The sequence below is a fragment of the Sorex araneus genome, chromosome 9, assembly GCF_027595985.1.
Source record: "Sorex araneus isolate mSorAra2 chromosome 9, mSorAra2.pri, whole genome shotgun sequence".
Lineage (NCBI taxonomy): Eukaryota > Metazoa > Chordata > Mammalia > Eulipotyphla > Soricidae > Sorex > Sorex araneus.
The window spans coordinates 53,507,576-53,531,895 of record NC_073310.1 but is presented as its reverse complement, the minus strand read 5'-3'; the positions used below and the strand labels follow the sequence as shown (position 1 = coordinate 53,531,895).

General features: G+C 39.5%; 1 protein-coding gene across 5 annotated transcripts in view; it reads right to left on the bottom strand.

The window, feature by feature from the left end:
- The window catches only part of MPP7 (MAGUK p55 scaffold protein 7), a 259,109-nt gene that overhangs the window by 59,529 nt on the left and 175,260 nt on the right, over nt 1-24,320 (bottom strand). For all 5 annotated transcript variants that reach the window (XM_055147233.1, XM_055147234.1, XM_055147235.1 and 2 more), the window contains 6 exons: nt 20,269-20,400; nt 7,323-7,404; nt 6,730-6,815; nt 5,425-5,499; nt 4,943-5,139; nt 4,367-4,431 (listed from right to left, as the gene is read on the bottom strand). In XM_055147233.1, the coding sequence (XP_055003208.1) occupies nt 4,367-4,431; nt 4,943-5,139; nt 5,425-5,499; nt 6,730-6,815; nt 7,323-7,404; nt 20,269-20,400 (637 nt within the window). The remainder of the gene's footprint in view (nt 1-4,366; nt 4,432-4,942; nt 5,140-5,424; nt 5,500-6,729; nt 6,816-7,322; nt 7,405-20,268; nt 20,401-24,320) is intronic.

The following is a 24,320-nucleotide window of genomic DNA, read 5'->3' as shown; positions in this document are numbered from 1 at the left end:
AAGCCCTGAGCATGCCAGGTGTGGCCCCAATTCAACCCCTTCCCAGTTCTTTTACTAGGAAAAAAGTCTAAAGAAATATTATTCTATTACAGTATTAGAAAAAATTCAAGTATTTATACTTTGGAAGCTATGAAAGTAAACACTGTAAATAGTTCTATGAAAAATATACTATATGAACAACTGCCTTTTCTAAAGACCATATACATTAGATTTAAATATGAATTACACCCTATTAAAGTTAAATAACTATTTATGCTATTAGACAGTTGCTAGCTACTTAAATTCATAAAACAAATACTATTTCAAGTAAAGAAATTTATATTTCTTTTAAAGAGTAGGTGATATCATATTTCTTTATATATGCTACCATACTATAAAAATTACCTTTTGGAAGAAAAATCTGAGAATTTTAAATTATATCAACATAAGAATGCAAGCTGCCAAATATCTATCACAAAAACTACTCCTCTATGCTACTTGAGACCTTAGATGTGCTCTTATTGATTTGATTTCCAAACCACTTATCCTGAGTCTGTCAGTTATCAAAGAAAGCTCATCAAACTTCCAGGTTTGCTCTTGTATCTATATGATTAGTATAAATCTCTTATATCACACCAGACACGAGATGAAAGAAAAGAGAATTCTACCCTAAACTTCTTTATTGAATCATTTGCCAGCAAAGTTTGGAAAATTTCCAAAATATAGGAGGACAGACGTGAGACAATCCTTAAGAGTGTCGAACTCTAATTTATAACATTTTGGAAAGGCTTAGTCTTTTTTAAGAGTTCATGTTTTTCACTGTATGACTGAAATCTAACCGTGAACAGCTTTGTAAGGGTCTATCGCACTGTGATTCAATAAAAAAATTTAAAAAAAAAGTTCATGTTTTTGTATTTGGTAGTGTTTTAATTAAGATATTCCTATCTTTTATTAACTGTTTGAGATTCCTATTTTCTGGATATGGATTAGATACACCAAGATTCTTTTTTTTTCTCCATGTGGTCCTCCAAGAACCACTAGGAGTGACCCCTGAGTGCAAAAACACCAATGTTCTTTTATTTGTTTCTTTTGGGGTCACACTTGGTTATACTCAGGGCTTACTCCTGGTCCTGCACTCATGAAATCACTTTGGCCTGTGCTCAAGGGACCATATGAGATGCCGAGAATAGAACCCAGGTAAGCTATGTGCAAGGCAAGTGCCCCTTGTTCAAGAGCTCCAGCCCCTACATCAAGATTCTTAAGGGAAGGGAGGAATTTCACCCATAATAAAAAGTTTTACACAAGGATGCTAGTTTCAAGTCCTAACAAGGTTGACATTAAGCATTACCCTTACTAATATTTACTGAACTCTGGTGCAACAATATCAAGATAATAACACAAGATAACAACACTAAGACTCTCCATTCATTTCAGTAACTGAATCCCAAGGGGTCCAGAGCCATCTTCCATGAACTACTGCTCTATAAAAATGTTACTTATACTATACACAATCATGAGCATTTACCTGGGAAAAAAATCGCTGATTTAATAACATCATGAAACTCCTCGTTTTAAACTTCACACTTAATTTCTTTTAACATTTTAAGTAAAATTTAGTATAAAAAAAGTATTTGCGGACATGACAATTCTTCACAAAATTTTAAAATGCCAACATGCTGGAATTCTGCCTTTAGAAATTCTACATTAAATCAAATTTTTCTTGCAACCCATCCTGATGAATTGCTATTTAAAGAAGCAAAAAAGACAATCTTGTTAATGTACTGTTTTTCTTCTTAGTATTATTCTATAACTTAGCAATGGGCATGATAACATGAACATCATATTCCAAAAATCTAAGTACCAAATGTTGAGTCCAGGAAGAGATGAGTCAGATGGCCTCTGCAAGATTCAGTTTTATAAAGAATCATTATCAAACACATAGGTTACAAAACAAAGTGCTTTTCAATGCCTTTAAAAATGTTCTGAACCAGAACAGGGATTTACGCACAACCTCTGAGCTCAAGAGTTTAAGAGACAAAATTCAAAGAAATTTCAATTCTTTCAGAATAAAGACCCTAGCTTTCTCCTTACATTCATAGAAATATACTGTCTGATGGGGCTGGAGTGATAGCACAGCGGGCAGGGTGTTTGCCTTGCACACAGCTGACCCAGGTTTGATTCGCAGCATCCCATATGGTCCCCCGAGCACCACCAGGAGTAATTCCTGAGTGCAGAGCCAGGAGTAATCCCTGAGCATCACCGGGTGTGACCCAAAAAGCAAAAAGCAAAATATATATATATATATATGTATATATATATATATACACACACTATCTGAACAAATCATACTTAATCTAGAGAATTTAAGTAATTTAAATAATCTTGACACGGCTAATTTTCATTTTAAAATCAAGAACACTTGAGATTTGGATAATCTAATTTGAATAATATTACTGGGTTTATTTTTATTTAAAAATAAAGAATATCTAGGGGCTGGAGCGATAGCACAGCGGGGAGGGCATTTGCCTTGCATGTGGCCGACCCGGGTTCGATTCCCAGCACCCCATATGGTCCCCTGAGCACCGCCAGGGGTAATTCCTGAGTGCAGAGCCAGGAGTAACCCCTGTGCATTGCCGGGTGTGACCCAAAAAGCAAAAAAAAAAAAAAAATCTAAATATGATAACACACAAGCATCCATTATTGACTCAAAATCTAGTAAACAGGTTGACTTTTCTAAAAAGTATTTAAAAAGTAAAAAAAACTATCTATATATAGATATAGAAATTTATTTATTGTCCAGATTCAAATAGAGATATAATATCAGTACATAAAAAATTACAGAAAGTAATCAAATTCATTGCAATTAATGTATTCATTCATGCTCCTCATGCTCTCAGGCTATTCTTTCTTTCTCTTCTCTCTCTCTCTCTCTCTCTCTCTCTCTCTCTCTCTCTCTCACACACACACACACACACACACACACACACACACACACACACTGAAACCAGTGGTTAGGGGAACAATACTAAAAAGAATGCTTTGCTTATTCACCAAAAAACCCTCACTCTAAAATTTTTTAGGTAAATGAAACTTCATAGTTATATCATAGTACTCATTTTGAAGATGCCCAAGTCTCAACCTAACTTAAGTTGAATTCAGACTCAAATAAAACCTTATTTATTCCATGTTAAGTCTATAAATATTTTATCCCCAATGAACCAAGCATCTTAGAAACGTACAGATCCTAAATTTAAAAATCCCTCCAAGAGAACGTCAGGTGGATATCTCAAAGCCCCTTTCGACTGGATGAGTTGCCAGTGAAAATTCATCAAACTTAACAACAATGCAATATTCTGGTTAAGTGTCGAGTTGTCTGAGGTCACAATACCTGTGGCTTTCTATGACAAGTTTTTTTTTCCCTTCTGCCAGATTAAATGGAGCAAGAACAAGCAGGCTTTTGAATCAGCGCTCCACTTTAAGTGTTTGCTCGATTGTGAGATTTATATTCGACTGCAGTTTGGCTCTCTGAGAATGTAATTCCTGGACTATAAGCTTCTGCAAACTGACAGAAATAATAGGAGATGTGAAAAACTCAACAATACTAAAAACAGATGTTAGTGTAAAATTCCAGGACCACTTATTTGCTCATTTTGCCTTTGAATATACAATTGCTATGCTGAAAACAAAAGGATTCCTTCGACCCCGACCACCACTTAAAAAAAATACAACAAAAAACTGGAACCATGAAACATTTAGGGGAGATGAAGTAGAAAATTTATGGGATGGAAACTTGTGATATATGGGAAGGGGAAATAAAAGAGAAGCTGATAGAAGGTTGAAAGGAAAAGAAAGGACGTTAATAAATACACACAATCTTTTTCAGACCTACACTATCCTTTTCCTTATTCTTTCTTTATAGCCTGATAATAACTACGAAGGGAAAAGCTTAAGTTGAGAGTTGTCACAATTTCCAGGTAAAGAAAATAATTAAGAATGAGAATGGTTGTTAAAGGACAGCTGCTTTTGTTCCAAAGAAAGTGGGGGGACTGGCCACTTTTTTTCACCAAGAAATATCATACCCAAACTTTTGGCTCAAAGAGAGTTGCATTTAGGTTACATTTATAGAACATCTAAATTCAGAGATCACACATCACCATCTTCAGGAGTGGGGGGTTTTAATATTTACCACCAAACACTCCTTATTTTCAAAAGATTCACAGTAATACATCTATGATGAATGTTTTATGTACTTAATTCCAGTAAACTAATCTTTTAAAATTTATCACTAAACAATAAAATGTCTCATTCTACCACCAACACCTGCTTAATCAAAAACGAACAGTGAAATTGGGTTTCTTTGTGTTCATATTAAAAAAAAAAAACTTACATGATTTCCTGTTGGAAACTTTCAGAGGCTGAATTAATATTTCTGGCCTTCTCAGAGCCAGTCTCCTAGGGGAAGAGAAGGTCAAAATGCCTATCAGTTTTCAGTACAGATCCAAGACTAACATAGCACCAAAATAAGACTTTGCAAAGTCTTAAGAGGGAAAAAAGAAAAAAGCAAGTCAGAGGGAAAATGAACACAATGCCATTTAAATTAAAAACTCAATTCTTGGATTTTTAACATTTTATAAATTATCCAGATTTCCAAAAATATTCTCCCCCCACTACTCCTGCCACCCCCTCCACCCCGCAATCTTCATAGCAATCTTCATATGCATACAGTTTCCATTACTAATGTGCTGTTTCCACAAAACCTTATAACAAAATCTTAAAACGACCTGGGACTCTCACATCAGTTTGGGTCACTCTTCACTAAGACAAAAGAGAAATTCAAACCTGGGGGATAAAGGAGTCTCGGGCAAGGCTCAGTGTTTATTTACTCACAACTCCCGCTGGTATGATATTTTGCGAAGAACGAAAGGTCAGCAGGCAATAGCTCCTCAGCCGTGCCAGTGCTCACCTTTCCTGGAAGTGCTTAGAGGGGATCAAGCCGGCTCGGGGGTTGGCATCACCTTCATGCTTTGCTTGCCACCAGGTTGCATCATCTTGGCTCATAATCTGAAGAATATCTCCCCTTTTGAAGGAAAGCCCGGCTTCCTTACAAGGAATGGCTTTATCCTCACGTGGGTCATAGTCAAAGAGGGCTTTGATAAACATCTGGAAGAAAGTTTCATTTAAAGTGAAGGCGAGAAAGAAAATGCTAGTGGGCCTACATTCTTCCAACTCTGATTTTAAAGTACATAAAACACACACACACACACACATACACACATACACACACACACACACACACACACACTAAACATGAAACTTGTTGAGAAAGAGGATGTATAGTAAATGAAAAAACACTAACCCCCAATTCTCCCCCAAGCGTCACCCCCAGAAATAAAAGGCTTTTTTTTTTCTTTACTCTTTTGAAAAAGGTTTTTCAGGTCGGATTACCTTGCCTTCTTTAGATGGCATCTCCTCTTTGATGCTGGGTATAATCTTAAATGTAATGGCTCCCTGAGACTGAGCCTGATAGCAAAGGGAGGAAAAAAGAGTGTTACAAGACAATCTCTAGAAGGAAGGTTTAAATAGGAAGAAAACCAAATGCATCTAAAATTTATGATTTAGGGGTTTCTACACTTAGCGAGATTGAAAAAAGAGAACTGTTGTTGGAAAAATTCCTGTAATCTGAGAAAGCACTAAAGCTTGTCAGAGAAGTTTTTAAAAATATTGACCACCATGTCCACTTTTACCTCCTTCTGTGCACTTCAACACTTTTAAAATGCAACTCACGTATAGTCACTTCAAAACAAAATATGCACAGTGCCTTAAAGCACAGATAACTACTATTTTATTATTGTTACTGTTATTTTGGTTTGTGGGGGTCACAGCTGGCCAAGCTTGGGGCCTACTCCTGGCTCAGTGCTCAGGGGCCACCTCCAAGGATGCTCACTGTAAGGACCATGCAATGCTGCGCACTGGACTCAGGCATCACTATGCAAATTCCTTTAAGCCATCTCCTTGGGTTCAGTACTTCCTGCTAAAACCAGTTTGTAAACCATGTTTCCCAAAAGAAAAAAATAAAAATGAAAAAAAACAATAATTTCATTTCACTTGTGGAATGGGAGTTCCCAGGCAGTGCTCAGGGGAGCTGGTATCATTCCCAGTGATCCTTGGTGAGCTGGGCCAGAGGGGCCAGTGGTGTTGCTCAGGACTAGCTGTACTGGGCTCCATCTGTGGTGACAATCAGTTTGCTGGTAATATTTGCTCAGCAAGCGCCAATCGGTCTAAGGGGCCCCTGGCCCGGTGATGCATGCTGGCCGCTGAATTCAAGTTCTTGCACATGCAGAATATGTGTCTCTGAGAGTGGAGCTGTCTAGCCGGCACCTTCATTTTATTTCACTGCAATCTGAAGTGGATTCTTTCGAGTGCCGAATGTAGACTAGAGACTGAACACAATGGCCGCTCAACACCTTTATTGCAAACCACAACACCTAATCAGAGAGAGAGAACGAAAGGGAAGACCCTGCCATAGTGGCAGTGTGGGGTGGGGGGAGACGGGACTGGGGAGGGTGGGAGGGACGCTGGGTTTACTGGTGGTGGAGAATGGGCACTGGTGAAGGGATGGGTTCTCGAACTTTGTATGGGGGAAGCATGAGCACAAAAATGTATAAATCTGTAATTGTACCCTCACGGTGATTCACTAATTAAAAATAAAAAAAATTAAAAAAAAAATAAGGTGGATTCTTTGCAGCTTACCAAAATCTGAATGATTTCCTCCGGCCTTTTATCCTCGACTGGTATGCCATTCACTTCTCTAAGTTCATCACCAACATGAATAAGCCCTGACAAAACACAAATTTGATCTCTTAGTGTTTCCTACAAAAGAAACTGTATCTGTAATTCCTTGCACGCTCAAAGTGCTATCTGACTCCCTTACTATGTTTGAAGATTAGAAAGGCACCTTTGCAATTTCAGGTCTCATTACCTCTATTACAGCAGGAAATCAGTGAATCAACCTCATAATACTGGGGAAAAAAAACCAAAAAACAAAAACAAACAAAAGAACAAACAAAAAATCCATATGCTTTGTCTAGAAATGCATTTTCACCACACAAAATCATTTTAATCTTTTTAAAGAGGAGTTACCCTTTTCAACAGTACTTTTCAAATCAGAAATACTAAAACAATCAATATACATAGAAAATTGGGGCAAACTAGGACTGATATCGGTTTATAATTTATTTAAATAGGTCCCTCCCTTTCAAAACAAAAAATTTTGTATTATATCAAAAGGTTGTGATCCTTTTAATTACATCTTAATATCACACCACATGACCGTGAACTCTTACCACTTCTATCGGCAGCTCCTCCCCGCATGATCCGGGCCACGATGATGGCCCCCGTCTGCTCGTCTTTCTTAATAGTAGCTCCCTTTAAGGAAAAAAAAATAGAAATAAGGCCATTCACCTGGGAAAAATGAAAATAATTTCCAAAAAGTAAAGGCATGAGGGAATAACACCGTGTCATCTGTTTTTCTGTTTTTTGGGTCCTCTTTTCGAGATCTAGAACTTTTGTGCATTCGGTCTTCAATTTAACCATTTTTTGAAATCTTTAACCTCTTCAACACTCTGAAAAGCATACATATCTTCATCTTCGTATAAATACCTTGTATTTAAATATTATTTGTCTTAAATCACGTTGTGCTCTTTCATGCCTGCTTTATTTTGTAAGGTAATATTAATTCACATGACTGTATTCTAGGGTACAAACAGGTTTTTTTAAAGATAGCTAAGCACAGAGAGGAAGATCAAACAAATCAGACACCGAACTCCAGGCCATCTGACTTATCAGTTCAGATATACATTATACACTAACAGTAAAAGCCCTCAGTGATGTAAAAATATAAAAAATTCAAAATTAAGTTATATTCTTTACCCAAGGCTAAGGCAAACTAATGGAAAAAAAGATCAACTGCTCCAAGGTTTTTATGTACTACAATTGTACCCAGTACAAAGAGAACATTTTGACATAAGGGTATAAAGCAATTTCAAAAAGAATCCAGATACTCATTTACAAATGTTCAGAAGCAAAAGAAATAAATGTTAAAGAACAACAGGTACCAATGGTTACTTGACTGCCTTATTTTGTGATTTTCCCTACCAATAAACTGGCAGTGGCTTAGAAAATCACCCTGTATTACATCAACATAGACTAATGAGAGGCTCATTATGCAAAAATGAAAGTGGAATTTTTGCTTGTGTGCCAAGCACATTTTAATCAGTAGAAATATTTTGCATAAAAATATATCAATAAAAAGAACAAGATAAGATAGCCCAGCTATAAACCCACACACGTTTGACCCATTGCCAAAACAAAATCAAACAGCATAAGGGTGAAACACCAGTTTTCCAACAAATGGTGATCAAAAAGTTGGGCATCCACAGACAGAAGAAAAACTGGACCCTTATTTTCACCAGACACCAAAACAAAACCCAAACCATCAAAGATGCAAATGTCACCAGAAACAATAAGGGCCCTTAAAAAAAAAAGTTAGATTAGCATCAACCTTAGTGATAACTTTTTGAACTTGACAATAAAAGCAAAGGTATTTAAAAAAACAGGGAAGTTAGACTAGTAAAAATCTTCTCTGTAAAAATGAAATAGTAACCAACCAGTAGGGACAGTTGGAATAAAATATTTTCAAGTCTTGATAAACAAAGGGTTACTATCCAAAAGAAGTGAAGCACTCATATAACTCCATAGCAAACAAAGCAAAATAAAATTCTAAAGAGGCAGAGTACCTATTACATATACTGAGTAGAGTATCTCGGAGGACTCATATTAGAGATATCTAAAGATGGCCAGTGGTTACAAAGATGCTCACCACTACTAATGGTCAGAAAAATGCAAATCAGAGCCTCAGATATCACCTTATACCTATTAGATGGCTATTATTAGAAAGACAAAGACTTCTTTTGGCAAGAAAGTCAAGAAAAAGGAAACCATTGTGTATTATTGGTGGGAATGTAAATTGGTGTATCACCATGGAAAACAATGTGGAATTTTCTCAAAAAAATTAAAACACAGCTCAAATATTCATTTGAAATAATTCTCTGGTCATTTATCTGGAAATAAAAATACTAATTTGAAATGATACCTGCATTTTCCCATTCATTGTTTATCTTGCCAAAATAAGGAAACAAACTAGGTGTCCACTGGCTTATAAATGGGTAAAGAATCTACATACACATAATAGAATATTATTCAGTCATAAAAAGGAGAAAATCTTGCCATTTGCGACAATGTAGATAGACATAGAGGGCATTATACTAAATGAAATAAAAGTCATACTGACAAATACTGTCTGATCTGGCTCGTATGTGGAGTCACAAAAATCAAAATTAACAAACAATCACCCTCACACACAGAGATAGACAAAGGACTGGGGGATAGCAGAGGTGGTGTGGGCATAGTGCAGAATGGGTGAAGGCGGTCCAAATATATAAACATGGCTTGCCATATAACTTAGCAGTACATCATGTATTTTGCTGGGTTCAATCCCCAGCAACATACACAAACAATGATGCATGTGCACACATGCACATACATACACAAACACACACAAACACACTTCAAATTTTCAGTTATAAAACAAATCATGAAGATGCAATGCATGGATGGCAACTCTAAATAATAAACATGCATTGCAAATCTTTTTATTGCTTCTTCTGTTTCTTGTTTGGGCATGACTCTGGTGGTACTCAGGAGAACAAGTGATGCCAGCGAATGAATTTTATGCAAAGAATGTGTGCATGTCCTCAGCCTGTAATGCTCTCTCTAGCCTCTGACATTATAAGCCTTAGAAGTTCTCACCAGACGTCACCTTACCCAACTTCAAACTCTACTACAAAGCAGCAGTAATTAAAACAGCATGGTATCGGGATAAAAACAGACCTACAGACCAATGGAACAGAATTGAATATCCTGTCACAGACCCCCAAATATATGGCCACTTAATATTTGACAAAGGAGCAAGAAATGCAAAGTGGAGCAAGGAAAGCCTCTTCAACAAGTGTTGCTGGGAAAACTGGATAGCTACCTGCAAAAAAATGAACTCTGACCTCTGTCTAATGCCAGGCACAAAAGTCAGATCAAAGTGGATTAAAGACCTCAATATCAGACATGTATCTATAAGGTTCATAGAAGAAAATGTAGGCAGAACTCTCCATAACATTGAAGCTAAAAGCATCTTTAAGGACGAAATAGCACTGACCATGCAAGTGCAAGCAAACATAAACAAATGGGACTACATCAAACTAAGAAACTTCTGCACTTCAAAACAAACAGTGACTAAAATATAGAAAGAGCCCACAGAATGGGAAAGAATATTTACCCAATACCCATCTGATAAGGAATTAATATCAAGGATATACAAGACACTAGTAGAATTGTATAAGAAAAAAACTTCCAACCCCATCAAGAAATGGGGAAAAGAAATGAACAGAAGTTTCCTTAAAAAAGAAATACAAATGGCCAAAAGGCACATGAAAAAATGCTCCTCATTGCTAGTCATCAGGGAGATGCAAATCAAAACAACAATGAGATATCATCTCGCACCACAGAGACTGTCACACATTCAAAAGAACAAAAGCAACCAGTGCTGGTGTGGATGTGGGGAAAAAGGGACGCTCCCTCACTGTTGGTGGGAATGCTGACTGGTCCAGCCTTTCTGGAAAACAATATGGACAGTCCTTCAAAAACTAGAAATTGAGCTTCCATATGACCCCGTAATACCACTTCTGGTAATATATCCCAAGGATGAAAAAAAGCACAGTAGAAATGACATCTGTACCTATATATCCACTGCAGCACTGTTCACAATAGCCAAAATATGGAAACAACCCAAGTGCCCTAAAACAGATGACTGGTTAAAGAAACTTTGGTATATCTACACAATGGAATACTATGCAGCTGTTAGGAGAGATGAAGTCATGAAATTTGCTTATAAATGGATAAATATGGAGAATATCATGCTAAGTGAAATGAGTCAGAAAGAGAGGGACAGACGTAGAGGGACTGCACTCATTTGTGGAGTATAAAATAGCATCACTTGAGGCTGACACCCAAGGACAATAGATACAAGAGCCAGGGGGATTGCCCCATAGCTGGAAGACTGCTTCATAAGTGGAGGGGAGAAGGCAGATGAATAGAGAAGGAATCACTAAGAAAATGATGGCTGGAGGAACCAGTTGGGATGGGAGATGCATGCCGGAAGTAGATAATGGACTAACTATGATGACCTCTCAGTATCTGTGTTGCAAGCCATAATGCCCCAAAGGAGAGAGTATGGGGAATACTGTGTGCCATAGAGGCATCAATGCCATAGAGTGATGCACAGAGTCTCTTACCTGCACGCCTGGCTGTCTTCTCCGGGGCCCCTTGGAGGAGATGGGCTCCAGCTTCCCTCCCCACCCCAAGCAGAGCTCCCGGCGGCCAAAGACCACCGGAACCTAGCTACAGCCATGCTGGAGGCTCCTCTCTACACGTTCGGACAGGCCTCATGCATGAAGGTACCGGCAGAGGAACCCAGGTGTGTGTAATCCCATCAATGGCCAACATCCAGAGAGACTTAAAAGCAAGCTCTCAGTTATCTTTAGCCTACTTCTCCCTCTAGAGAAACTGGCAATCTTTGGAGAGTTTCCTGCCCACATGGAACAGCCTTGCAAGCTTCCCATGGTGTATTCATATGCAAAATCCAGTAACAAGCTGGATCTCATTCCCCTGACCCTGAAGAGTTCCCAGTGCAACATCGTTAGGAGGGCCAAGTTGAAATAGACTTCTAAGATCTCAGAGAAGAGAAAGGACAAAATGAGATGTTACTGAGCCCGCCCGAGAAATCGGTGATTAACGGGATATTGTGATTGATATACCCGAGATATTGGTGGTGGTAAATGTGCACTGGTGGAGGGATGGGTGTTTGATCATTGTGTGATTGTAACCCAAACATGAAAGCTTGTAACTATCTCATAGTGATTCAATAAAATTTAAAAAATTAAAAGAAAAAAAAAGTTCTCGCCAGAAAAATTGGCAACTATTTTAGGAATGAATGTTAGACAAATGGTAGTGATTATTTACTATCTATCTTTTACCAAATCATTATGTTGGATATCTGAACTAAAGTTCAGACAATTATATATCAATTAAAAATGCAAAAATAGGGCCAGGGAGACAGCATCAAAAGCCTGGCATGATGCTTTGCATTGAGGAACTCCAAGTTCTATTCCCAGCACCTTCTACTGTGAGCACTGCCTGGGAGTGTCCCCCAAACATAGAGCCAGGAGCAAGTAGCCTTTGAGCATGACAAGCTGCAGCTCCAAAATGTTAAGAATATTAAAAGAAAGCCATATATGTCAGCAAAATTAGGACCATCTTATAAATTAGCAGATAACAAAGAAATCAGGTAGCAATGATTTTGTAGCATTTGTTATCAAATCTATATGCACATGAGGCCAAAAAATCTTTCTTCCTTTATTTTATTTATTTTTGTAGTTTTGATAACATTTGCAATGGTGCCAGCATCTATAGCTTTTATGTAGAATATCTCATAATTATCAAAGACCAAATAAAGATTTTTTTATAGTCATATACCTTAGGTTCACCAATTATTGGCATTTTTTCTGATTTTATTTAAACAACATGTCACCAAAGTCACTGTTATATGTGTATGTGTGTGTATATTTATCATTTTTTAAGTTTTGCAACAGAGGCCACTCTCAGTAGTGTTCAAGCTCAGCAGTTCTTGGGGGCCATCAGAGCCATACCCAACTGTGCTGCAGCGGGAAGGGCAAGCTTAGCCAGGGACCTAATTCAGGGCCTTTGCATGTGCTCTACTACTTACGCCGTATCCCAAGCTCCCCAAAGTAGAGTTCTTTTACTGTTGGATTTTGGGTCACAGCCAGCAGTTCTCAGGGCTTACTCCCAGTTCTGCACTCAGGAATCACTCCTGGCAGTGCCCCGGGGGTTCATATGGGATGCCTGGATTGAATATAGGCTGGCCACGTGTGAAACAAGTGACCAACCCACTGTACTATCTCTCCAGCCCTCCAAATGTAATGTTCTTCAAACAACTAATTTTGTATGATTGTATCTGCTTTCATTTTCCTTAATGTGTCTCAAAACTTCCCACCAAAGTATGCCTAATGGTAGGGGGGTTTAGTAATATGATTATTTATCCACGTTTTATGAGGAATTGAATTCCAAGCTGTTACAATTTAACATGGGACAACAAGTGTATGATGAAGCCAGAAATTAGGTAAGGAAAATGGACCTAAACTGTTCCTCTTAATGACCACTCAGTAGTGCTTACTCTAGAACTTTCTATAATCTGTTCATAAGCTAAGTTCATCGCCCTTGTGGGAGCTGGAATCATGTGGAGGCCATCAAATTCCTTCCAACATCAGTGCCAAGAACGCTTCAGAGGCATCCAAGGCCATGCTTGCCTCTAAGATCTAGACTCTTGAAACTCTTCTCTTTGAGAGTCACTCACTGTTTTAGACATCAGGATGCACCACGCTGAGAGGAAGCCCAAGCCAGCCAAGGAAAGATACCACGAGGGAAAAAACAGTGCTCACCAGCCCAATCCAGGCACCAAATATGGGAACTCGGGAGCCATCAGATTCCAGTCTTAGCTATCCCGTCATGGAAAGTCTCAGGGACTCGGACCCAGAATCACCCCTGAGCCTGTCAGACTCCAAATATGTAGGAAACATAGCACTGCTTTCGCCACAAAACTAAGGATTAACTTTTGAGACAGAATTAGGTAAGCGTAAGAAAGCTCTCTGCCACAGATTAAACTGTTTTCAGGACAGCAGCATGCAATGTGTTGTGTGTAATGCTTAATTCTTCTCATTCTGTGGTTCAATGAAGCTGGTGAATGCTTGATAAGAACATACTATGTGCCAAATTCTATTCTAAGAACTATGTAGTGATTAAAAAAAAATCCTAGTTGCCTTAGCAACTTGTATTCTAAGAGAGAAGACAAACAAAAGATAAAATAAGTATGTTATGTGTAAATCATCGTTAAAAACTCTGGATTTAATTCACACCTGCCCCTCTTCAAAGGAAAAAAAAAAGCAGGAAACCCCTGCAGCGACATCATCAAAACGATTGAAGCAGGAACAACATAATCTAAAAGGTTCACTACTGTGGCAAAAGAGCCAAAAAAGGCAAAGGAAAAAATGTCACAATAATCCTGGGGAAAGAGGTTGGAGCCATGGATCTGATTGGCAAGAGAAGTGATGACAAGTGCTCTGGATGTGTCATTGGCCAAAACAAAAAGGATTTCCCAGGGGGATTAGAAATGGACTGGGAAAGTGAGGTATCAAAGATTGACTGGATTCCGGCTGCGCAATTGAAGGATGGGGCTGTCATTGGCTGTGGTAGAATCCTCTGGGTCAACCACATTTGGGGACAAAGATCAATTTACTTTGGGACCTTGAAGACTGGGCTGTGTATTAGATGTCCAAATGGAGATATCATGTAAACAGACAGACACACAAACTTAAGGATCAAAGAAAGGTCTGCAAGAGAAATAGCCCTGGGAATCACAGACACACAGATGTTTTTTAAGCCATGGATGAAATCACTTCCAGAATGTGTAAATATGGAAAAGAAACGCCAACATTTATGGGTTATTTTGTCATAGATATGCACCCTGAAACCGAGTCTTAGAGGATAACTCTGGACCTGAAAAATGATTTCTTTGTGATTAGAATTTATCTTTTGATCTCTTAATTCTTTAATAGTTCTAGTCCCATATTACATTTAAAGTTTTATTATTACAAGTTCTTGGTGTGTTTCTAATATATACTTGCATGAAAATAAAATAAAACTCAATAAAATATAGCAATGTGCTATACCATAGGAGAACATGGGGTTTGTCCTTCTAGTCTTGCCGCAGGGAACTTAGTTTACCTTAGAGCAATGTCCTTTCTGTATGGACACAGGAAGACAGTTTATGTTATGTTTGTAACTTGGGAGCAATGTTTTAGCAAAAAAAAAAAAAAAAAAAAAGTCATGCCCTTGGCTTTCCATTACCAAATCCCTAGGCAGTCTGAGTTCATTACCTCTTCACCCAAGCAACCATTCTCTCCTTAGCTACCACCTGGCTTGCCTTGTAGCATATGATGTAACATTTACATAATGCCTGCACAATACATGAGAACTTATGAGGCATCTTAAGTGCATTCTATCTTAATTGATTTTCAAAACACCCTAAGCAGTCTATCCTCTTAGATTTCTGATTAGGGGCCATCAGCTGAGATTGCAAGTAACCTGTACTTGTAAGGAACACTCTAGAACCTCCTGTTATGTGATCTGACGCAAGCCTGGTATTTAGTTTGTCATATCTGATCCTGGTCTAATAAACAAAACTGTTTTCTTAGCTAATCTTGATACCCAGCCCCCTGGGTTACTGTATCTTCTGGCTTCTTCTTACACATTCGCCAAACATCTCCTAACCATTTGCTTGACAGAATTTTACTTGATCCTGTTGTCCTCATCTTGCCTTATTACTGATTCTTACCACTTGGGACACATTCTCCTTCAACTCTTAATTTTCTTTTAGTTATTGGTTCTTTTGCTTTTTCTGTGGTAATTCTGTGGCTTCAATAACTTCAAACTGACAAAGGATACTTGCTAAAGGTAAAATCACAACTCTATTGAAAATCTGTCTACCTCTTAGGACTACCTAGATAAATTCACTCAACTATCCTATCCTACCCCACAGTAGCACTGTCTGTAGCACTGTCATCCCGTTGTTTATCAGTTTATTCCAGTGGGAACCAGTAATGTCTCTATTGTAAGATTTGTTGTTATTGTTTTTGGCATATTGAATACACCACGGATAGCTTGCCAGGCTCTGCCGTGCGGGTGGCATACTCTCGGTAGCTTGCCGGGCTCTCCGAGAGGGGCAGAGGAATCGAATCCTGGTAGGCCACGTGTAAGGTAAACGCCCTACCAGCTGTGCTATCGCTCCCACACAGTAACCGACCGAAATCACTTATGACCTAAACTGTAAGTAAATTTAAAAAAGATAAGTTTACTAAGTAGGTGGGGTGAGGAAAAGGTGGGAACCTGGGTAGAGGGACTCGGACACTCGTGGTGGGTTTGGAGTTGGAGCACTGAATACTTGAAACTCGCTATCAACAACTATATAATTCAAGGTGAGCAAAAAGTTTTTAATTAAAAAAGATAACAAATAATACAGTTGGATGAGAAAAAGTTCAAGGCAAGTAATTATTTGTATTTGATTCTATATTCCATTGTTAAATCAGTGTTTAAAACTTTAATACTTTTTCAGAAATCACAACAGGCAATTTTTTGGCATATAATAACTCATTTTTTTACCTAATCATCTTGAGATACATAGTTATATAGTTGTTCATGATTAGGTTTCAGTCATACAAGTTCCAACACCAGTCCCTTCACCAGTGTACATTTCCCACAAGGAATGTCCCCAGTTTCTCTCCTTTTCTCTCTGTCTCTATCTCTCCCTCTCCCACTCTCCCTTTCTTTCCTCCTCTTCCTCTCCTCTCTCCCTTCTCCCTCTTCCCTCTTTCCTCCTCTCCTTTTGAGCATATGGATAATAAGCAACTATCTTCACCCCAATTAGAACTTCCCTTTCTTGACCAAACAAGATGGTCTCTTAGTATATGTATTGCAAACCATAATGCCCAAAAGGAGAGAGTAAGAGGGAAACTGTCTGCCATAGAGGCAGGGGTAGGGGAGTGAGTAGGGGGGAGAGAGAAATACTGCGACATTGGTGGTAGAAAATATACACTGGTGGAGAGATGGGTGTTCGCTCATTGTGTGACCAAAACTCAAACATGAAAGCTTTGTAACTGTATCTCATGCCGATTCAATAAAAAATTAAAAAACAAAACAAAACTTTGCTTCTCAAAAACAATAACAACAACAACAACATAACACACTTCCATTTCTTAGCCACACCCAGTTGTGCTCTGGGATTACTCCTGGCTTTGTACTCAGGGTTCGCTCCTGGCAGGACTTGAGTGTATCCCTGAGCATATGTGGTGCTGAACTGAACCGGGCATGACAAGTGAGTGCCTGAATTCCTGGACTGTGTCAGGTCCATAATACATTTGCATGGGGGCCTCTCAAGAAGTGCTTACAGGAAAGTACCGGGGGACACTTCCGGCATACTGGGCCCAGCTATCTGGACTGGATAGTCCAATACCCAGGCCTGGTGGTGCTGCGCAGAGCCAGCAGTGCTGTGGGTCACTAGGTGCTTGGGGGATCTTGAGGTGCTACGCACCAAACCTGGGGTCAGAGGCACGCACTCAAGCCTTTGGAGCTATTTCCTCAGCAACTTACTTTGTAATACAGGACTCCTTGAACAAAAGTGACCCAACGGCAACACCCAAGGGTGCTCAGGGTACACTCTTGGCTCCGCTCTTATGGATCACTCCCACTACAGACTGGGGGACTATATGAGGTGCCAAGATCGAACCCAGGCCATGCGTGTGCAAAGCAAGTTCTTTACCCACCATACTATTGCTCTGGCCTTGACTGAAATGTTTTAAGACAAAGTACCTTGAAAGTAACCAAAATATTTTACGTTTCACTCAATATATAAAAGAAACCTAGAATTTAAAGACATATGTTTAGGGAAAAAATGCTTTTTATGCTAACTCAACTAAGCAAGAATCTGAAACAAAATGATTTCATGTAGAAATGGATAGCAAGCCGAATGGAAATTGTGGATAAAATAACATGGAAATTTTCTTCTTTAATTTACTTATTTTGGTATTTGGCCACCACTAGTGGTGCTTAGAGAATACTCCTGGCTCTGTGCTCAGGAATCACTCTGACAGGAATCACTTCTGACAGGACTCAGGGAACCAGAGGCAGTGCCAAGGACTGAATCGAAGTTAGCCATGAGCAAGACATGTGCCTTAACCTGTGAATTATCTCTCCAGTCCAGAATGAAAAGTGTTCTGCCCTCAAAAAGGAGAAGTAGAGAAAAATGCTATTAGGTACAGTTTTTCTAAAGTTGCCAAATTCTACTATAATTTGCTAAGAAAAGCAATTCTAAGAAAAGTTTATAATATTCCCTGCATATGCAAATACAGTAACTCTGAAAAACCTTCTCAGACTTTGGATGAATTACTTTTTTTAACAACACTAATTAAACCAGCTATGAAAGAAACTGACCTGGTTCCTCTAAAGGTAACATCCACACTTTCTGAAGATGAGGACATGCATGATACCTTTTTGACTGGGATGGTAGCATATCACCAGAGACTCCTTGATAGAATTTATTATTGGATAAATCCTTGTGTTAAACTTAATGCCTATGTTTATATTTTGAAATATTAGGTGCTTAATTTCTCTATCATTTAAAAATTAGTTTTTCACCTCAGATGGAGCAGGTGCAGTCTCCCCGCCTACTCCAGATGGAATCCCGGTGACCATAAGCTTACACAAGCAAGGCCCAGGTATGTGGTTCCAGAACTAAATTTCCAAACTGCATGGCGGCAGTGGAGCTGGGCAGTCTCTCCCCGGCTCCCTGTCCACTCCTGATGCCAAATGTCATGCCCATAACCCACCTCCAGATGGCCTCATGGCACGCACTAACAGCCCAGACCCAGAAACTCCCAGTTGAATCCCAGAATGGACTAATGCCCTACAGAGATGTCTCTGGAACCCAACCATTTACATTCTTAGAATTTCAGAAGCACACAGCGCCTTCACAGGTGGCCTCTCATGATATGCAAAATGAGCAATGGAAAATAAATGATCTAGCGTCTGCCCCTGGAAGGCAGGTTTGAATGCTGGTGGGAATATCTGAGCAAAATATAATGCCCAAAAGTAAAGAGAGAGTATCTGTATCATTGTATCACTGTCATCCCATTGCTCATCGATTTGCTCGAGCAGGCACCAGTAACATCTCCATTGTGAGATCTGTTGTTACTGTTTTTGGCATGGGCTGGAGTGATAGCATAGCGGTAGGGCATTCGATGAGCAACGGGATGACAGTGACAGTGATAGTTTTTGGCATATCAAATATGCCACGGGTAGCTTGCCAGGGTCTGCCCTGAGGACAGGATACTCTCCGATAGCTTGCCAGGCTCTCCGAGAGGAAAAAGAGTATCTGAGAAATTGTCTGCCATAGAGGCAGGGTGAGGATTGGGATGGGGTTGGAGGGAATAATGGGGACATTGGTGGTGCAAAGTTTGCACTGGTGGAGGGATGGTGTTTGATCACTGTATGACTAAATCTCAAATATGAAAGCTTCCTAACTGTATCTCATGTTGGCTTAATGAAATAAATTATCACTGTCACTGTCATCCCATTGCTCATTGATTTGTTCGAGTGGACACCAGTAATGTCTCTCATTGTGAGACTTATTGTTACTGTTTTTGGCATATCCAATATGCTATGGGTAGCTTGCCAGGCTCTGCCATGTGGGCAAGATACTCTCGGTAGCTTGCTGGGCTCTCTGAGAGGGGCGGAAGAATCGCCGTGTGAAAGGCGAATGCCCTATCACTGTGCTATCGCTCCAACCCAATAAAATAAATTAAAAAATAATAGTAATAAAATTAGTTTTTTAAAAACTGCCATAAATGGAGGCTGGAGCCTCCATTTACAGGAGATAGAGTATCTGCCTTGCACACGGCCAACCCAGGTTTAATTCCCAGTATCACATATGGTCCCTCGGCACTGCCAGAAGTGATCCCTGAACAAAGAGCCAGAAGTAAACTCCTGCGCACTGTTGGGGGTGTCCCCCCAAAGCCATAAACAGCTATTTCCAGTTTTGCCATTTAATCTCAAATCACTATGACAGGTGCACCCTGTTTTTAGTTATGCCAACATGTTATATATTTTAAATTACATTTGCTTTTAACTATTTTATTTGCTTTTGACATTTTATTTGCTAATTTTCCATTTTCTAGTTTTATTCTGTTTAAATTTGGAGGCCACATCCAGTGGTCTTGGGACTTATCCCTGACTTTGAACTCAGGGATCACTCCTGGCAGGTGTGGGGACTCTATGGGTCCCAGGGATCAAACTTAGGTCAGCCTCAGGCAAGGCAAGCGCACTACACACTATGCTAACTTTCCAGCCCCTCTGATTTTATTTTTAAGATAGGAATATTTTATTAATTTTAGAATTTGAGGACACAGAGGAAGAATATTTTAGAGAACAGATGACATAATTGACTTTAATCACATCTGCTCAGACCTAAGCACAAACATGTAGACCCAAACTCACCAGCGGTTCTCTATTTTTGACCAGGCGGATGATTTTCACTGAGTCTTCCTCCTCATCAATATCATCGGGCATAGGAGGCAACACAGGACCGTAATTCTTCTGAGCCACAGAATCATGTACAGAAAGCAAAGCCTATCAAAGCCAAAGTGGGTAAAGAGAGTTACGCAAATGAAACCACTACCCAAAACTATCAAAATTAAAATGTCACAATTGTGACATTACTATTACTGAATCCAAGTCCCAGCTACTCAAGACTCCAAAGACCAACACTTGAGAGACAATGGTTGGTGGGTTCAAGCAAATGGAAGAAGGCTTATCCTCAAACTGTATTATTCTACAGGCTCAAGCTTGGAGTTATGTAGGGTTAGTGAAGAAGTAGGCAAAAATATAAAGGGTATGGGGCCAGAGAGATAGTACAGTGTATTTGCCTTACATGGGGTGGAGCTGGGTTCAATCCCCAGCATCCCATATGCTCCCCCAAGCACCACCAGGAGAATTCCTGAGTGCAGAACCAGGAGCAAGCCCTGAGTACTGCTGGGTGTGGCCCCAAACACAAAAATTTTTTTTTAAATACACAGGGTAGTGGGCTGTTGGGGTTCAAGAGATCCAGGCATGCAGTAGTCCTGCTGGCATCACTGCTTGGATGAAATCATTAGGACATGCTAACCTGTTCTATATAAAATGTCACATTTCTGTACTCTGTGACCTTGAGTGGTTGGGATAAGACTATCAAAGATGGGAGGTTATTATCTGCTCTAGTTTGTGTTTAGCTCCTGGTTTAACACTAAACACAGAGATTATAGAAACACTTCTCAAATCTGAGGGGAAATATAGATGGAGCAAAAAAAAAAAAAAGGTTCAAAATTCAAAGAACAAGATGGAGTTTCTAGTGCTTGCTCACTAACAACTCCCCACTGCCAGTGCTTCCCATTACTGGAAATTAGAATGCTGAGTCAAATCTGGCTGCTTCCAGCTGACTTTCAAATAAAAGATGACACGGTGGGAAAGATAACTTTCATTCTTTGTGCGGGTCACTAAACACACAAGTAAATGGTTTATCTTGGGGTTTTTTTTTTCATTATTGTGTTATATATTTATTTTAATCCTTTGCATGAAATACAGTACATAATTCACTGGAACCCTCGGTGAATCAGGAGAGCTCCTAATAAGATAGGTCAGGTTCCATTTCAGTACTCTTGCCATTGTGGACTGGATTCTAGCTCATAACCAAGAAGGTAGGTCTGTAAATCAGTCCCATCCCCTGGTAGATGATGGCCGATGTTTCTTCCAGCCAGCTGCTACCAAATGCTTGATAGCCATGAGCAAAGCATATGTTTTTAAAGCCCATTTCATAAATTTTCTTTCCTTCTTCTAGCAACATTGCAAAACTGGTTTAATACAAGTGATTCACTTTCATTTTTCTGTTTTCAAGTGTTTGGAAATTTTGGTTTTTTTTTTGGGGGGGGTCACACCCAGTAGTGCTCAGGGGTTACTCCTGGCTCTGCACTAGGGGATCCCTCCTGAGCAAGCTCTGAAGACCGTATCGGGTGGCGGGATGACACCCAGTTTTGGCCATCTGCAAGGCAAATGTGCTACTGTACTCTCTCTATGTCTGGGTGATTTTAACAAGTTATGCATATAAAGCAATAACAGTATTCCTTGTCATGACTGATGGGATGCTAAAACTCTACAAAGCACTGGCATTCTCTTTAGTGACTAAAGATGACAACACTGGAAGGCAACAGGCTAAAGACTTTCAACAACCTTGTTCTGTAATCAGCGAAATCACAACCCATAAATTACTTGATCCTGGAGATAAACATTAAAATCTCTCTTCTCTCCTGTACTCTTCACACCCTTTTCCTATCCCGTTAAGTGTACTTCCAAAACACAGCCTAAAATTAGTTATACTCTTTCTGATTGAGATGACAGGTTGAAAAATGACACCATCTGTTTTTGTTAGTAAAATCGTCTTTCAGTATTCTACATATTTCTATTGATTATCATTGGATTAAAATCCCACAGGATTTATGGATTACAGTATTACACATCTATATGTAGGACTCATGACACCCATCCCCAAAATTCCAATGCCATTCCACCCCTCAAAAAGACTCCTTTGCCCATTTGTGAATGAAGTGTTACTGCAACATAATCATGCTCATTCATTTATGTATTATCTAGACCTGTTTTTTTTATTATTATTTTGCTTTTTGAATCACACCCGGTGATGCACAAGCATTACTCCTGGCTCTGCACTCAAGAATTACCCTGTGGCAGTGCTCAAGGGACCATATGGGATGCTGGGAATCGAACCCGGGTCAGCTACAATGCAAGGCAAATTCCCTACCCGCTGTGCTATTTCTTCAGCCCTGGCCTGGGTTTCTTAAATTTTTCCACTTGCAGTAATTTTTCACCTGATTTTTTTTATGAATTGCTGAGTAGAGAGTTATTTTTTAAAAAAAATACACAAGTGAAACATTTATTGTTTTAAATCATTTTTTAAAAATTACTTCGAAACAACTTCCATATTCAGCTACATGACTCCACATGGGTTGCAGCCGACAGTGTAAGAAGCTAGGATCTGAGAGCCAAAGAGATACGACAACAGATAAAGAGTTTGCCTTGCATGCAGCCAATCTGGATTCCACACCTTAATACCTAACACTCTCTATGGTCTCCCGAGCATTGCCAGTTATGGCTCAGAAAACAAACCAGAAACACACAAGGCAGTTGGAACCACAGACATAGCTCATTGGGTTATGTCTCAGAGCATATATGCATGCAGGAGGCCTGGGTGAGACACCCAGCACCACATGGTCCCATGAATAGTGCTTGGAGAAATAGCCTAGTTAAGAGCCAAGAGCAGCCCCAGATCTTTGCCAGATGTGTTCCATCACCCCTTCTCCCCTTGCATGAAAGGATCATGTCTTGACTGTTGTAATGCTAACATACCAGAACAGAGTAGAAGTAACAGATACTTTTTTTTAATGCAAAAAGTGTTTCCTTCTCGATTTAGAGGAATTATTGGAGTGATAGCACAGCGGTTGGGCAGTCGCCTTTCACGCGGCCAACCCAAGTTCGATTCTTCCGCCCCTCTTGGAGAGCCCGGCAAGCTACCGAGAGTATCGAGCCCTCGCGGTAGCCTGGCAAGCTACCCGTGCATATTGGATATGCCAAAAACAGTAACAATAAGTCTCTCAATGAGAGGCGTTACTGGTGCCCACTCGAACAAATCGATGAGCAACGGGATGACAGTGACAGTGATTTATAATATACTGAAATAAACTTTGTGCTACACATATATCCTTTTTTAGTAGCCTACCCTTTCACATTCTTATTAGTTTTATCAACACAGTATTATAATTTTAATAAACCTAATTAATGCTTTCCTAGATGGTTGGTATTCTTCTGTAGCCAAGGAGAGTCTCAAAGCAGAAGAATGAACAGCACCAGAAGGTAAAATATTTGAAGAGATAATGAGATTTTTGAGAATTGATGAACATCCTGAAGATTCTGGAAGCCCAATGTCTTCATTAGGAAGCAATGAAACAGGAAAGACTGAAATTTAGATATGTCAGTCTAGAAATATCAATGAAACTATAGATGACAAAGTCAGAGCAAAGATACTAAAAATATCACTGGTCACTGGTCACTGTCATCCTGTTGCTCATCGATTTGTTCGAGCAGGCACCAGTAATGTCTCTCATTGAGAGACTTATTGTTACTGTTTTAGCATATCCAATAGGCACAGGTAGCTTGCCAGGCTCTGCCGTGTGGGCTCCATACTCCATGCCGGGCTCCATGCCGGGCTCTCCGAGAGGGGCGGAAGAATCGAACTCGGGTCGGCTAGGTGAAAGGCGAAAGCCCAACCGCTGTGCTATCGCTCCAGCCCACTAAAAATATCAGAAGTAAGAAATCATCAGAAAGAAATGAGCACAAGTTGACTGGGTAAGAGCAATGAAAACTAGAAGATAGTTAAAATATTTGAACTTGCTTAGAAAAATAGCAGCCAGCTGAGCGTTACATACCCTACAAAAGAGTCTGAGGGG